At 51.0% G+C, this 15401-nt stretch overlaps 1 protein-coding gene across 1 annotated transcript; it reads right to left on the bottom strand.

The window, feature by feature from the left end:
• Positions 1–3698: 3698 nt before the first annotated feature.
• TBX21 (T-box transcription factor 21) lies at positions 3699–14784 on the bottom strand. The gene is made up of 6 exons (XM_065910177.1): positions 14294–14784; positions 6906–7060; positions 6419–6540; positions 5816–5965; positions 5603–5664; positions 3699–5371 (listed from the first exon to the last, which is right to left on the bottom strand). The coding sequence occupies exons 1-6, from the start codon at positions 14782–14784 to the stop codon at positions 4753–4755; spliced, it is 1599 nt and encodes a 532-aa protein (XP_065766249.1). The 3' UTR covers positions 3699–4752.
• Positions 14785–15401: the final 617 nt, after the last annotated feature.

Below are 15401 nucleotides of genomic sequence, written 5' to 3'. Positions count from 1 at the left end.
ATGTGATCATTACATTTATGAATAAATAGAAAATATTTTGTGTCCTAAAATTTGATTTTATAGGCTTCCCTGGTGGCTCAGTGGTGAAGAATCCGCTTGTTAATGCAGGAGACATGGGTTGGATCCCTGATCCAGGAAGATCCCATATCCCGCAGAGCAACTAAGCCCGTGGGCCACAACTACTGAGCCTATTCTCTAAAGCCTGGGAGCCACAACTATAGAAGCCCACAGGCCTTAGAGCCTGTGCTCTGCAACAAAAGAAGCTACTACAATGAGAAGCCCTTAAACTGCAACTGCAGAGTAGGCCCTGCTCACCCCAACTGGAGAAAAGGCCCATGCAGCAATGAAGATCCAGCATAGCCAAAAATAAATAAATAAAATTTGTAAACAAAATTATAAAAAGATTTTAAAATTTGTTAGTTTGCTGCTTAAGACAGACATAACTACAACAAAAATGAAACTAAAACAATATCAACTAAAAAAGAAAACTTACTAGATAAAGTCAAATAAAAACAAAGCAAAAATTAGCAAATTAATAGAGGCTTCCCTGGTGGCACTAGCGGTAAAGAACCCGCTAGTCAGTGCAGGAGATGCAGGTTCCATCCCTGGGTTGGGAAGATCCCCTGGAGAAAAGCGTGGCAATCCATTCCAGTATTCTTGCCTGGAGAATCCCATGGACAAAGAAGCCTAGTGGGCTACAGTCCATAGTGTTGCATAGAGCTGGACATGACTGAAGCGACTTAGCACGCACGCATATATATATATATATATATATATCATGTGAAATGCTGGGCTAGATGAATCACAAACTGGAATAAAGATTGCTGGGAGAAATATCAACCACCTCAGATATACAGATGATATCACTCTAATGGCAGAAAGTGAAGATGAACTGAAGAGCCTCTTGATGAGGATGAAAGAGGAGAATGAAAAAGTTGGTTATCAAGGCATCTGAGCCCATCACTTCATGCAAATAGAAGGGGGAAAAGTGGAAGAAGTGACAGATTTTGTTTTATTGAGCTTCAAAATCACCGCGGACAGTGATTGAAGCCATGAAATTAAAAGATTTCCTTGGAAGAAAAGCTATGACATACTTAGAGTATATTAAAAAACAAAGACATCATTTTGTCGATGAAAGGTCTGTACAGTCAAAGCTATGGTTTTCCTAGGAATCACGTACGGATGTGAGAGTTGGGCCATAGAGAAAGCTGAGCACCAAATAATTGATGCTTTTGAACTGTGGTGCTGGAAAAGATTCTTGAGAGTCCCTTGGACTGCAAGGAAATCAAATCAGTCAATCCTAGGAAATCAATCCTGAATATTCATTGGAAGGACTGATGCTGAAGCTCAAGCTCCAATACTTTGGCTACCTGATGTGAAGAGCGGACTCACTGGAAAAGACCCTGATGCTGGGAAAGACTGATGGCAAAAGGAGAAGAGGGCTGCAGAGGATGAGGTGGTTAGATAGCATCACTGACTCCATGGGCATGAATCTGAGGAAACCTTGGGAGATAGTGAAGGACAGGGGAGCCTGGGGGGCTGCAGGTCACGGGGTCACAAAGAGTCAAACACGACTTAGTGACTCAACAACAATATACATAGGGCTTCCCAGGTGGTGCTGTGGTAAAGAATCTGCCTGCCAAACAGGAGACACAGGAGATGTGAGTTTGATCCCAGGCTCAGGAAGATCCCCTGGAGAAGGAAATGGCAACCCACTCCAGTATTCTTGCCTGGGAAATCCCATGGACAGAGAAGCCTGGTAGGCTACAGTCCTTGGGATCTCAAGAAGTTGGATACAACTTAGGGCCTAACTACCACCACCATATACATGTGTGTATGTGTGTCCTCAATCACGTCCAACTCTCCTATATCTTGCATGGCATGTGGGGGTCTTAGTTCCCCAACCAGGTATTGACCCCAAGCCCCCTGCATTGGAAGTGTGGAGTCTTAACCACTGGATCACCAGGGCAGTCAGACTGTATAATTTTAAGGTAAAATGCACTACACTGACTAAAAACTCTGTGTATGTGGATTCATATATATTCAGTAAAATAAATATATTTTGGAAAATATATAGTATTTGGGAAGGTTCATGGTAAAGAAATACTAGTAATAAACTTTTGTGAGTCAAATAACAAAGCATCAAAACATCTGTAACCAGACTTCTAGAAGAAGATAGAAGACTATGACTTGATCACAACTCCTTTTCACTTCATATCTAATGAAGTAAACCAAAACCATTTAAAAATAGTGAGGGAGAAAAGTATTATAATTACCCACCAGAATTCCCAAGAAAAGAAATAAGCTCAACTTAGTATCATTAACTCCAAAGAGTGACAGCCAAGGGGTAGGGGAAGTGGAGAATTAATCTGTATTCACAGAGTCCAATATGGCTGACTTCCTCATGTCATTTTAAAAAGGTGAACCTCCAAATTCAAAGAAGATGGAACCAAGTATAAGACTGTCTCCTTATCTTTTCCTTCTTCTGACTAGATGGTGATGAAAATTTCCTCTGGGCAGAGACCAGTGAAAGAGTCAATGTGAACTATGAAACATAAGCAAAATTGTCCAGGCTCCAAACAGAACTAGAACAACACCCCAAAGCCTATAACATTGTTCCCACATTAGAATGGGGTATACTCTGGACTGGGGTGAGGCAAACATAGTAACTCTGACCTTTTACTGTTTCCCATAAGCTCCTTTTTTAATCTTTGCATGCTTTTTCAGGAAATATTTCTCATCTTGAAGGAAGATTTATTTTGGGTTCAGCAATTCTCTTCACTCATTTGAGAGTTTGGGGGGTCTTGATGGTTTGCTTCGTGGGTTGTTATTATCATTATCATTAGCTTCTGTTAATGAAAATTCAATAGTTTTCATTAAGAAAAAAGCATTTTCAGTATGATTCCCATATCATAAATATATTTCTGTCTATCCAATCCACCTATTGTTAATACTAATTATTGATAGGTGGTAAGATTTAAGATAATTTATTGTTGTCTTCATACTTTTCCATAATGTTTTAATTCTTTAAAAGAAGCATGTATCATTTTACAACCACAATTCAGTATGTGTGCAAGGAGAGAGAGAAACAGCCAGAGAATGATAATATTGACAATGACAGTAGTGTACACCCTGAGGGCTTACTGTTTTTCTGGCACCGTTCTAAGCTCATTACATTTGCTAGATTGGATCAAATGAAACTGCCAATATTTGGCTGTTCTTGACCTACGAAAACAGCAATTTCATGTGGTCCTATTTACATTTACTCCTTTAATCTTTGAACAACCCCAAGATGAAGATGGAGATCCCAAGCTGCCAGAAATGCACAGAAAAATCAAGTGTCATCTTTTTCTGCAGAGCCCCCATCCTCTGGTCTTGCCCTCACACCCTGCTCTACAGTCAGGGTATCCCAAGATACCTTAGGAGGTGGCATCAGCCATCAACCTCAGCACCAAGGCAGGACACGTAGGATTGCTCTAATTCAGTTTATCCCCTGAATGAAATCACCTCTAGTTTCTAGGAGGGTCTTCGGAAATTCAAGTTCTGTTCTAGAGCAGAGAGAACAGTTTGGGTACAGCTGCAGTTCCCAGGAGAATCACCGCCTGTGTCCCCCACCCAGGTACCAAAGCAGGACACGCTTGACAGTTTTGTGTTTATTTCCAGAAAGTGATGAAGACAAAAGTAATAATCTGGACACCACTCTCTGTACAATAAATAGCCTCCCCTGTTCCCCCAAAAGAAAAATGTATCCTCACACACCATCCCCTGTTCCCTGGGCAAGACAGTGCTTCTTTTTAAAAAAAAAAAAAGAAAATTATTTTATTTATTTATTTTTGGCTGTCCTGGGTCTTCAATGTTGTGTGGAGCTTTTCTCTACTTGGAGGGCTACTCTCTAGCTGTGGTACGTGGGTTTCTCATTGAGGAGGCGTCTTTTGTTGCAGAGCACAGGCTCTAGGGCTCGCTGGCTTCAGTAGTTGAGGCACATGGGCTCAGTAGTTGCAGCTCCCGGGCTCCAGAGCATAGGCTCAATAGTCGTGGTGGATGGGCCTAGTTGCTCCATGGCATGTGGGATCTTCCTGGGCCAGGGATTAAACCCGTGCCTTCCGCACTGGCAGGCAGCTTCTTCATCACTGAGTCACTTGGGAAATCTCAACACTTTGCTTCTTGAGTCATGCACAAGCCCCACGCCCTTGCCAGCCCCTTCCTCGGGACTCCACTGTGTCTAAGAGGGTGGGGCCCAGGCCAGCTGTTCAAAGTCACTGGGGTCCTCTCCCTGGCTGGCTGGCTTAGAAAATCCACATGTCTTTATTTCCAGATCAGGGATTAACACACACACAAATGAAAATGTTGACAGTTACTCTACAGAGGAAGAGATCTGAGTCTCCAGCCAGGCCATCCCACCTGACCCTGATCCCCTCACCCCAGCCTGCAGAAGAGAGGAAGCTCTTTTGTGTCCCAGACCTTCCGTGGTCCGTTTTATGTTCTCCAGCTGGGAGCCCACAGCTAGAAGCAGCACCAGGTATATGACTGTAGTTGGGGCAGAGGAAGGGGCAGAGGCCAGTCCTTGCAGGTTTCCCGGCGGGCCAGGAGACAGCAAGTGAACCTCAGAATCCTTCTTGGCCCCCCTCTTCCTCAACCAACTACAAAAGGAGACAGGACAGAAGAAGCTGGGGATGGCTCAGTCCTGAGTTTGTGGTATGGTTGGCGTCACCAACCTAACAACGCTCTTCCTGTTCCTTTCACGTCATCTGTTCAATTGGGAAAATAGTTATAAAACTGGCCTTCAGTTTCCTTATCGAAAGGAGAAGGGGCCCCCGCAGGGGAGGAGCTGTCACCGCTGGAAGGATAGGGGGACACACGCCTCCTCTTAGAGTCTCCTTCGCCCAGTCCTGAGTCGCTGGACTCTGGCCGGAGTGGGGTGATCTCAGTCCATAGGGAGGGGGAGCCCTGCTCCTCTGGCCCCCGCCCCTCTGAGGCTCCAGGGCCAGGTTCCATGGGCAGAGTTCGCATGGAGCGGAACCAGTTGGCTGGGCCCACCTTGGGAGGGTACTGGGGGGCCACAGGCCAGCCCGCTCCAGGCGCCAGGACTTCTTGGCTTCGGTAGTAGGACATGGTGGGCCCGGGCGCGGAGGGCAGGAATGCAGGCTTCATGCTGACAGCGCGAAACTCGGCCTCATAGCTGTGGTCCCGGGGGGCTCCCAGCCAGTAAGGCTGGGGAACCACATCCTTGGCCTGGCCGGGAAGGTCGTGGTAGAAACGGCCGGAGACGGGATACTGGTTGGGGAGAAGAGGAGAATAGTGGTCTCCCCCAAGCAGTTGACAGTTGGGTCCAGGCGGGGAGGGGACGCTGGCGTCAACAGATGTATACATGCTTTTAAAAAGAAAGAAGCGGGGGCAAAAGACAGGGGTCATGAATAGAACTGGTCAGGTAGGAGCCTGCCTGCGCCACGACCCTCCCCATACCTCCTTCCTGACCTGCCCGCTGCCCTGCACACTTCCCCGCCGCAGAGGCAGAGAGGGGACTGGGTCCTTGTCTGGAGTCCCAGTTCCAGACAGACAAGGAAGGCCTCTGCCAATACGAGCTGAACCCAGGGGCACTTACGACTCAAAGTTCTCCCGGAATCCTTTGGCAAAAGGGTTATTATCAATTTTCAGCTGAGTAATCTAGAGAGAAGGGAAACAGAGTCATCTGAGTGACGAGTCTGAGGCTGGGGAACTTCCAAATTCACTCCCAAGAAATCGAGGTGCTCTGTTCTCCCCTTCTTCCCACCCCACCCGCCCAGGCTCAGCCCACCCTCGCCCAGGCAGCCCTCACCTCGGCGTTCTGGTAGGCGGTCACGGCGATGAACTGGGTTTCTTGGAAAGTGAAGATGTGCGTGTTGCAGGCCGCCTCCGGCTCTCCATCGTTGACTTCGACAATGTGCAGCCGGGGCTGGTATTTATGGAGGGACTGAAGCACGATCATCTGAGAGGGGGTGAGATGGCTGTGAGCGTGGGGGAGGGAGTGCAAAGGAGCCCTCCCCTTCCCACCCCACCTATGGCCCACCCTCCGGCCAAGCTACAAAGGACCCTGAAGTCATCGTGACCATTCTTCTGCTCTGCCGACATGTAACTTCTCCCAAGCCTCCAACCTCAGTCCTGAACCTCCTCAGGGCACCAAGGGCACTTTTAATAGGCTTGCTCAACTCAAAGAAACTCTGCATTCACTCCCTAGGACCACCAGTACTGACTCGATACCAACCCCCAGGCTGGGCTGGCCCATATTGACCTGAATGTGACCCCATCAAGGTGGGTGGAAAAGAACCAGGGTCCGAGAGGGAGAGAAGTCGCTCTTATAGAACAGAATCAGCCTGCAGGACCCACTGTGGCCTCAGGGACAGGGAAAGATGGGGGGCTGTCCCAAGGGGAGGCGTCCCACCTGGGTCACATTGTTGGAAGCCCCCTTGTTGTTCGTGAGCTTTAGTTTCCCGAATGACACCTCCTGGCGCATCCAGTGGGCTCCGGTGTTGGGGGAATCTGGATGGACGTACAGGCGGTTCCCTGTGGACAGTTAATCTTTTTGGCATGGAGCCCCTGGGACCAGGCCCCTGGTCATGTGAGGCTTCCTTTGCATGTTCTGAGGGGCACGGCAAGAAGGATGGAGGGGGAGGACAGACCGGGCAGGATGGGGGAGGTGTGGGCAGAGGGCCAAGCTGAGGACAGGATAGAGCAAAGTAGAAGAGATGACAAACAGAATGAAAGTGAGACGTGGGAGGGGAAGGGATGGAGTGGGGTGGAGTAGAAATAGAGAATTAAATCCTAGGAGTCAGAGGCAGGGGGTGGGGTGGGCGGTTCCTCTTGGATCCACCAGGGGGCGCACAATCTTAGAGAAAAGTCATGCCCCCGGTCCCCAAGGAGGCACGTACCTGGCATGCTGCCCTCAGCCTTTCCACATTGCACCCACTTGCCGCTCTGATACCGCCAGTGGTGCTGGTCCACCAAGACCACGTCCACAAACATCCGGTAATGGCTGGTGGGCTCCAGCCCAGCCACAGTAAATGACAGGAATGGGAACATCCGCCTGGGGAGAACAGAGACACCCACCAATATCATCAGCCCCCAGCCCCCCGGACAGCCGTTCCCTGGGCCAAGGCCGTCCATCAGTGGTGTGCTGGAGCCAGCTCCCATCCTCACCAGAGCCAGCTGGGGAAGTCCAGGAAGTCTGCCAGCCCGTTGTTAGACAGCAACAATTAAAAATTAAACCAGGACTTCCCTGGTGGTCCAGTGGTTAAGAATCCACCTGCCAATTCAGGGAACACGGTTCAATCCCTGGTCGGGGAAGATTCCACATGGTGTAGGGCAACTAAGCCCATGAGCCACAACTACTAAGTCCTTTGAGTTCTAGAGCCTGTGCTCCACAACAAGAGAAGTCATTGCAATAAGAAGCTGCTTACCGAAATTAGAGAAGTCCCCGCTTGCGGCAACTAGAGAAAGCCCGTGCAGCAATGAAGACCCAGCGCAACCAAAAATAAATATCAATAAAAATTAAATCATATAAAAAAATTAAATCATATAAACTACCATGAAATATATTACATCACAAGTCAAGGTAATAAATACTCAAAAAAATCACTTCTCGATATTTTTTACTACACTTTACTATTATCTCTGCTCTTGAGATTGTTTATCGGTATGGTGGAGATAAACTAGATAATATTTGCTGCCGCACGTCTCTTCCCAACTCCAAGTTCAGTGACAACATGTGGGCAGCTTGCAAGCAGCCATTATAGGGGTATTTACCATGGAAATCAGCAAACACTATGAAGCAGGGCTTTAAAAAATTTTTTTCTTTTTGAGCGTCAGTTGCTAACATTAGCTGCACACCCGTCTCTAGCCTTAGTTTGCTCCCTGGAGGGGAGCAAAGCCACAAGCTAGCCCCAACACAGGCTGTTCCTAGTAGGTCTTCATCTCTGAGTTCCCCGAACCCTGGTCTGGCCTGTCTGTCATCCATCCTCTCGCTGTGGCTCTCATGGTGCTAACACACACCAAGCCTCAGAGTGGTCATCCGCAGGCTTTCCCTGCCCCGTCCTCCTGGGCCTGACGTCTGCAGTGCCACCTGCTCCCGGCCTGGGTCTTCAGAGAAGTAGCTGAAGTCCTAGCCGGAGCTTTCCATCCACTTGGAAGAACGAGCACAGTTCTCGTGATCAAAGTCCTGGTTCCCAGGAAAAGTGGAGGAAGTTGAATTTGGGATGTTGTGCTATTGTGCTGAGTAACAGATTCAGAGGAATAAGCACTGCCCTACCACAACCATCTCCATCACCTCCACCATCACCACCCCATCACCAACATCACTTCAACCAGCACCTCCACCACCATCATTACAACCAATATCTCCACTATCAATATCACTGTTACTACAACCGACACCTCCACCATCACCAGCATCACTACAAGGAACACCTCAATGAGCACAACTCCCATCACCACCATCACTACAACCAGCACCTCTACCATCACCACTGCCTCTCCGGCTTAGCCTCTCTTTCGACTCAAGCAGGAAGAGCAGACTTTTTAAGATGGCAGAGTCAAATCCTCATCAGAATTGCTTTTCATTCCCACACACACTTCTCTCCTCCTCCTACAAGAAGCCTTGCAGGGTGGGAAGAAAGGTCCTGGTCCATGAGTCAGGAAACCTGGGCGATTTAAAGTTCCTGGGGCCAAAGAGCACTTTCAGGTGGATCCCAGTCTACAGTCCATGGGATTGCAAAGAACTGGACACAGCCAAGCATACGCGTGCACACACACACAGTCCCCAGAGGGTCCTAGAGCAACCTTGGAAAGATCTCCCAGGAGAGTACTGTCACATTCCTGCCTTCCCCAGACTCTTCTTGGCTGAGAAAAAGAAACTTACTCAGTAAGTTAATTTATTAAAAGTTAATAAAGATAAGTGAGTTCCTAAACCAAACCTCACTTTCTTCACCCATAAATGGAGATAACAATTCCTGTCCATTTTTCCTCTCAGAGCTGTTAAGAAGCTTGGAAGATGTGCAGCTCAGCTCACTGTCTACCCTATCCCACCCTCATCCCACCTTCTCCCAGGCCCAGAGTGGTCAAAACCCTCTGGCCTGGCTGAAGAACCCCAAGTAAGAGTCCAGAGTTCTGGTTTGAGGCCTTGGGTCCCAGGAGCTTAGCATGCCAGTCAACTGGAGAAATCAAAGTTAGGGATGAGGCTTTGAGCAATCGAGAGTGAGAGAATATTTTCAACCCATTGATACCACTAACTCATTTTGCAACAGTGGTCAGGTCATTCATGCTTCCTATATTGTACCCAGTTCCTATCCAGACATGTAGTAATAAAGAGAGAAGGGAACTTATTCATTGTGCCTCTACATATGCAGTAGCCAGTTCACTGAAAAAGTCCTCTGAGGTACAAATGTTCTTTTCCAATTTTATATCTGAAGAAAATGAGGCTCAGAGAAGTTTGGTGATGGCTTCTTGGTGGAATCACCGAGCTGGAGTCTCCTGATGGCAGGGGACATGCTATAGTCTCCACCGCCCCCTCCTGCTTCTTACTAGTAGAAGGAAAAGCAGGAGACACAAGAAGACCGGGGTGGGGTAGGGGAGAGGGAGAGGAGAAGGGAGGTCTCAACTTCACCCTAAAAATCTAGACTCACCACCAGCTGGGATCCCAAAATAGCCCTTGATTTACATGACATTTTGCTGGGAAGGAAAAGGGAGTCTGGTGCCAATCTGAGCCCCTAGAAAAGACAGCTCACCACTCCTTAAGGACCATCCACCTTGAAATGATTCGAAGAGTCATTGTACCCCTTCCCCATCCTGAACACTTCCGACAATGCTCCAATTCGCGGTTATTAGGCACAAATTTAAAGGAGATGGTTTTTATCAGTCTGGGCTTCCCTGGTGGCTCAGACGGTAAAGAATCTGCCTGCAATGCAAGAGTCCTGGGTTCGATCCCTGGCTCGAGAAGATTCTCTGGAGGAGGAAACGGCAACCCACTCCAGTATTCTTGCCTGGAAAATCCCATAAACAAAGGAGCCTGATGGGCCAGAGTTTGTGGGGCTGCAAAGAGTCGGACATGACCGAATGACTAACACTTTTATCAGGCATGTTCGCAAAATGTTTCAAAATTGATAATACCTAATTGCTATTGAGCCTGCAGGATAATTGGTCCTTTCTTCCACTATCTGTGGGGGTGTAAATTGAAACCACTTTTGAGGAGAGGTGTGGGTTTTTTTTGGCCATGCTTCACGGGGAGTGCGGGATTTTCCCCAACCAGGGATCAAACCCCCATGATCCCTGTAGTGAAGTGTAGAGTCTTAACTACTGGACCGCCAGGGAAGTCTGAGGAGCGCGTTCGGCAATGTCTTTACGGATCCAAATGCAAAACGCACCTAAGCATCAAGGGAGTGCCTCCTCGAACTAACCTCGGATCCACTGAATAGAAATCAGACGGCCACCAGCAAACAGGGAAAGAGAAAAAGCAAAGCCATTTTCACCGATCCCACGAGAAATGAAACCCATCAGCCCAAATTAAAGCAGGCTTAAAGCTAAAAATATTTTTTAAAGATCTAAAAAGTTCTTGGAGTTGAAATGTAGAGAAGAGAAAACCAACAGGGCTGAGGCCTGCGATCAAGGATAATGCGGGACTGAAATTGTTTTACCAAGCCCTAACCTCGCACATACATACACAAATGCAAATAGAGCTGCTTAACAACAGAGTTATCTTAATTATAATAATCAACTAATCACACCCAGAAAAGTGGGGATTGCCAGCAATTACTGCACACCCACACACCCACACACGGAGACAGCCGCCTCGCTCTTCCTCTGCTGAGAATGTCTACCATTGACTATCAGACAAGCTGCCTCCCAGAAACAACACGAGGCCCAGCAACATGAGTGCGCTTAACGGACCACAGACACACAAACTTGAACTCCAAACCCTCCAGCTGGCCAGTCCATCTTCCTATCCTCCATTTCCCCTCCTGGTCCCATCTGAGCCACCTGGATTAGTCTCTGGACCCCAGAACCACCTCCCGCCCTGCTCCCCATCCCATTCCTGCCACGGAGGAGAACATGACTGTGTCCTGTCCACACTGCGAGGTGGGTCTAGGGTGGGTAGGAGAGGAAGAATCTGGGAGGGAGTGAGTCAGCCCCAAGGCGAAAGGCTACGGGGCTGTGGGTGGGCCTGCTGGAAGGATTTTTCAAAAAGGAAGAAAGTCGTGGGTGATGTGGTGTTGACTGACGGATCACTGGAAACCATGGAGGGACAGACCAGTCTGCCCTGGTCTGAAAGGGGGCAGAAAGGGAGCTGTTCTCTGAGCCCGTCTTACTTTTCAGAAGCCAGTAGCAGAAGGAAATGGCCGCCGACTTCCCAGATCACTGGAGCCTAAGTTCACAGACCCGGGTGCCAAACTGGAAGCGGTGTGTCCTGTCTCCTCCACCCCACCCTGAGGCCTGATCCAAGAGGAGGCCTCAAGGGAAATGGTGAGAGGCCACTGTCCCCTTCCAACAGCTCCAACCCACGAAGTGTCCGAAGCAGTCCTTCAGGACGATTTGAAAGCGTAAGGATTGTAAAACTGGAGAGTGCGTGAGCATACAAAACAATCAGGGAAATTTGATGATATTTAAGAATTTCTTTTCAGGTTTGCTAATGGTATTGAGTTTATTTTAAAAAACCCATTTTTAGAGGTGCACAGAGAACTACTTAAGGATAAAGTAATACAGTATCTAGGATTTACTTACTAATTAGCTATCACTAACATAGTTTCAGACGAGGTATGGCCGTTAACACAACAAAGGAAAAGTAGAAACAGGATTGGACTAGTATCGACAGCTAGGTAATGGGTAGATGGAGATCTGTTACGTGTTTCTCTTCACTTTTGTATATATTGGAATTTTTCATAATAAAGGAAATTAAGTGTGTGGGTTTCAATAAAAAGAGAGACAACGAGGAACTTCCCTGGTGATCCAGTAGTTAAGACTCCAGGCTGCCTAGGCAGGGGCTCAGGTTCAAACCCTAGTTAAGGAACTAAAATCCCACATGCTATGCAGGAGTGCAGGATGGCCAAAAGACGGAAAATTAAAATAAAATAAAAAAATAAAAGAGAGACAACACAACTGTCAAGAGAGGATTATTCAGCAGGAATGTAAAGGAAAAATGAGGTTGTAGATGTAAAGGAGACAGCCAGTACAGCAATATGTACTGCACTGTACCCTAAGACCCACAGCCAGTCCTGCACCCCCAGATCCCTGAAGTTCTGCCGAAGCTCTGTCCACCCCAGCCCTCAAGACTGGAGGGGTGGGGGCCTGGCCGCAAGTCTGTGGGGAGACCCCAGCAGGCCCCGGGGTGAGAAGGCTTCCTGACCACTCAACAGAGTGGAGGCTTGAGTTCGGGTCTGCCGTGTGACCAAGTGCAAGTCATCAGCCCCCCGGGCCTCAGTGCACTCAGCTGCAAACGGGGAGGCTGCTTGGCCTACCTAGCGTAGTGAAATAATGGAAGTGAAAGCACTATGAATGCATCAAGGCCTTCGGACAGTGTGGGTGGCTGTTTTTACTCCTGGTCTTGGGGGAGCAGAGAAAGAAACCCAGGCACATACCATCTGGGAGCTGGTGCCAGTTCGGCCAGCGATGGATGTGCTGTGTGACCTCGGAAAAGTCTCTTACTGTCTCTGGGTCCATTTCCCTGTCTGTCCAGGAAGAAGACGGGACAGGATCTTCTGGGTTCCCTCCAATTTAGACATGACAGCCTAGAAGCCTGGGCTGTGCCTAGGGTCACCCAGAAGGGGACTAGGGTTGGGGGAGCAGAGAGGAATTATCAGTTGGCCTAGAAGATGAAGGCCAGGCCATAAAAGAAAATGCCGTCTTTCCTGGGTTCATCCCCGAGAAAGAACAGTTCAGCAACTTGAAGCCAATTGTGATTGGTGGACAGGTCCCTCAATTCCAAGCCGTCTCATAGAAATCATTCATCAGGACGGAAAAATGTTCCAGCAATGCCCAGACATTCAGTCTACCCTGAGGGATCTAGTTCCATGGTTCAGGCCCCCCTGAGCCCAGCGCATGCAGGGTAGGGTTTGGGGCCAAGGGTGCTGCTTGAATGAATGTCAACCCTCTGGCCCAGCATGGCCTCTCCCCTCTCCCTTCCCGAGCCCCACACTTCCTATCTGCTCTTCAACACCTCTCGGGTCCACTGATGACACAGCTGCCTCCACACAGAGGCCCTCGCTAGTTCTCTGCCCACACAGACCCCTCCCCGGGGAAGGGTGCATGCACACTCTCACCCACCAGACACAGTCAGGGCCCACTCAGAGTGGAGTCTGCTACTCAAATAACACACAAGCTGCAAGTTTCTCTTTCTTTCCCCACGTAGGAGACTCTCTCCGGAAGCAGCACCCTTGGCCCCAAAACCCTACCCTGTACGCACTGGGCTCAGGAGAGCCTGAGCCACAGAACCAGGGGTTCCCCAGGGTGAACTGAACGTCTGGGTCAGGGTGGGGCAGGCTTTCGGGGACAGGCCTTGAAGGGTGCAGAGACTGGGACTGGCTGCCAGCTGGGACCCTTGAGGTAGCTTCACCTGCTCAGGCCCATGGACATCTGTGCCCTCAGGCAGGGACCGTGTCTGGAAGGAATCTATGCCCCCTCCCACGGTCCCACTCCCTCCCCCCACCACACGCACACACCAGACATATGATCTCAAAGTACTACCGGAAAAGAAACTTGGCGACTAGGTCTCCATGTCACCAAATCCCAGCTTTACACGTCTCCCTCCCCCAGGGCTGACCTGTAGACAACAGCGGCAAGGGCACGGGGAGAGGTGGGCAAAGACGGCCCCTGAGCGGAGGGCTGGTTTGCCGTCCGCTCCACTGCAAGATTCTGCCCTCCCCTGGGTTTCCCAGCACATAGGGGCGAAGAGGTGCCCTGCTCTGTCAGACCCACGGCACACGCTGCCCCTGCGCCCTGGGCGTCCCCCACTCAGGCACAGAGCGGCACCCCAGTGCCTGGGAAACCATCGGCACCCTCGCCCTAAACCCGGACCATGGCTCCCTGTGTCTCTCGCCTCCGTCACTCATGGGTTTCGGGTTGCGCCTGTCGGTGCAATGTCCCGAGAGTAAACAACCCCCAGACTGTCCCCACCTCAACTCCCTCCTTCCCCTCAAGGCCTGAGCCAAAGCTGTGAGGGACACGGAGACACTAGCAGTCTAGACAGGAAAAAAAAAGAAGCGCGTCTCGGTCAGGGCAGGTCAGGGACGAGGGGGCTCCCATCGCTCGGCGCTCCGGCGCGCGCCTCACTCACCGTCCCTGCTTGGTGATGATCATCTCCGTCTGGTGCTGATTAAACTTGGACCACAACAGGTGGTTGTTGAGCGCAACCCTCAGCTTCCCGGACACCTCCAGCCCCGCCGGCAGTGCATAGTCCTCGCGCGGCGCCGGGTAGAGTGTGGCGCGCGGGTCCGGAGCCGAGTAGGCGTCCCCCGACTGGTAGCCCTCGGCGCCCGGCGTCGGCGGGAAGGGCTCGCTCGCCCCGGGGAAGCCGGCGGCCTGGGGCCGGGGCGGATAGGCGTAGGCTCCGAGGAAGCGGCCTGGCGGGGAGGGCACCAGGGCGCCCCCGGCGTAGGGCGCCCCCAGGCCGGCACCCCCGCGACGGTCGGTGGCGTCCTGCGCGCCTGGCTCCGGGTAGAAGTAGCGGTTCTGCGGGTCGGCGCCTGGCGCCCGGCCCTCGTCGTTCGCCGGCATCGGCTCGGTGCCCGTTAGCATGTCTCCGCAGCCGAGCTCCACGATGCCCATCCGGGGCGGGTTGGCACCTTCCCGCGGGCCGTCGAGGACCGGCCCCTCTCCGCGCGGGGGCGGGCGCGGGGGTCGGCTGGGCAGAGGTGGGCGGGGGCGGGGCCGGGGCCCTGGGGCCGGGGGGAGGGGCGGGGCCCCACCGGAGCCCGGGCTCGGACGCCTGGGTCCTGCGCCCGCGTTTGGCGGGCGCGCGGCAGCTCCCGGGCTCCCTCTCCAGCGGGCCGCTGTCACTAGCGTCGCGGCGCCTTTGCTGCGGCTTTATGAAGCTCTCTCGGCCACCCCCCCACCCCGCCACCTCGGCCCCGCCCCGCCTCACCCCGCCCCTCCTGGCTAATAACGGCAAATTCTACGCGGTTGGTGAGGACTCTAGGGCCCCCACCGTGCAGAGCAGCGAGTCTCCGGCGCGCCTTGTAGTTCACGCTCACAGACTTTATGCCTTGTGGGAGAGTCAACCCCTCCACGTGAAACGCCAGACTGTTTCTCTCCTCTGGACCCTCGTGGAAATTCCACCCATCCTTGAAGCTTCAGCTCAAAGGCCCCCTCCTACGGGAAGCCTTCGGTGATGACCCAGATGGGCTTACTCGCAGGCTCCAAGCTGCTTTGCCCATGGCCATGTG

Source organism: Muntiacus reevesi, chromosome 18, assembly GCF_963930625.1.
Source record: "Muntiacus reevesi chromosome 18, mMunRee1.1, whole genome shotgun sequence".
Classification (NCBI taxonomy): Eukaryota; Metazoa; Chordata; class Mammalia; order Artiodactyla; family Cervidae; genus Muntiacus; species Muntiacus reevesi.
This window is presented reverse-complemented; position numbering and strand designations above follow the sequence as displayed.

Bases quoted from the DNA above. Each gene is read 5' to 3' on its own strand.
- TBX21 (XM_065910177.1), bottom strand. From the start codon at position 14,784: ATGGGCATCGTGGAGCTCGGCTGCGGAGACATGCTAACGGGCACCGAG. The intron at 5,665-5,815 runs GTGAGGGCTGCC...CCTTCTCTCTAG, and splicing joins CCGCCTACCAGAACGCCGAG to ATTACTCAGCTGAAAATTGA. The intron at 5,372-5,602 runs GTAAGTGCCCCT...TCTTTTTAAAAG, and splicing joins TTCCGGGAGAACTTTGAGTC to CATGTATACATCTGTTGACG.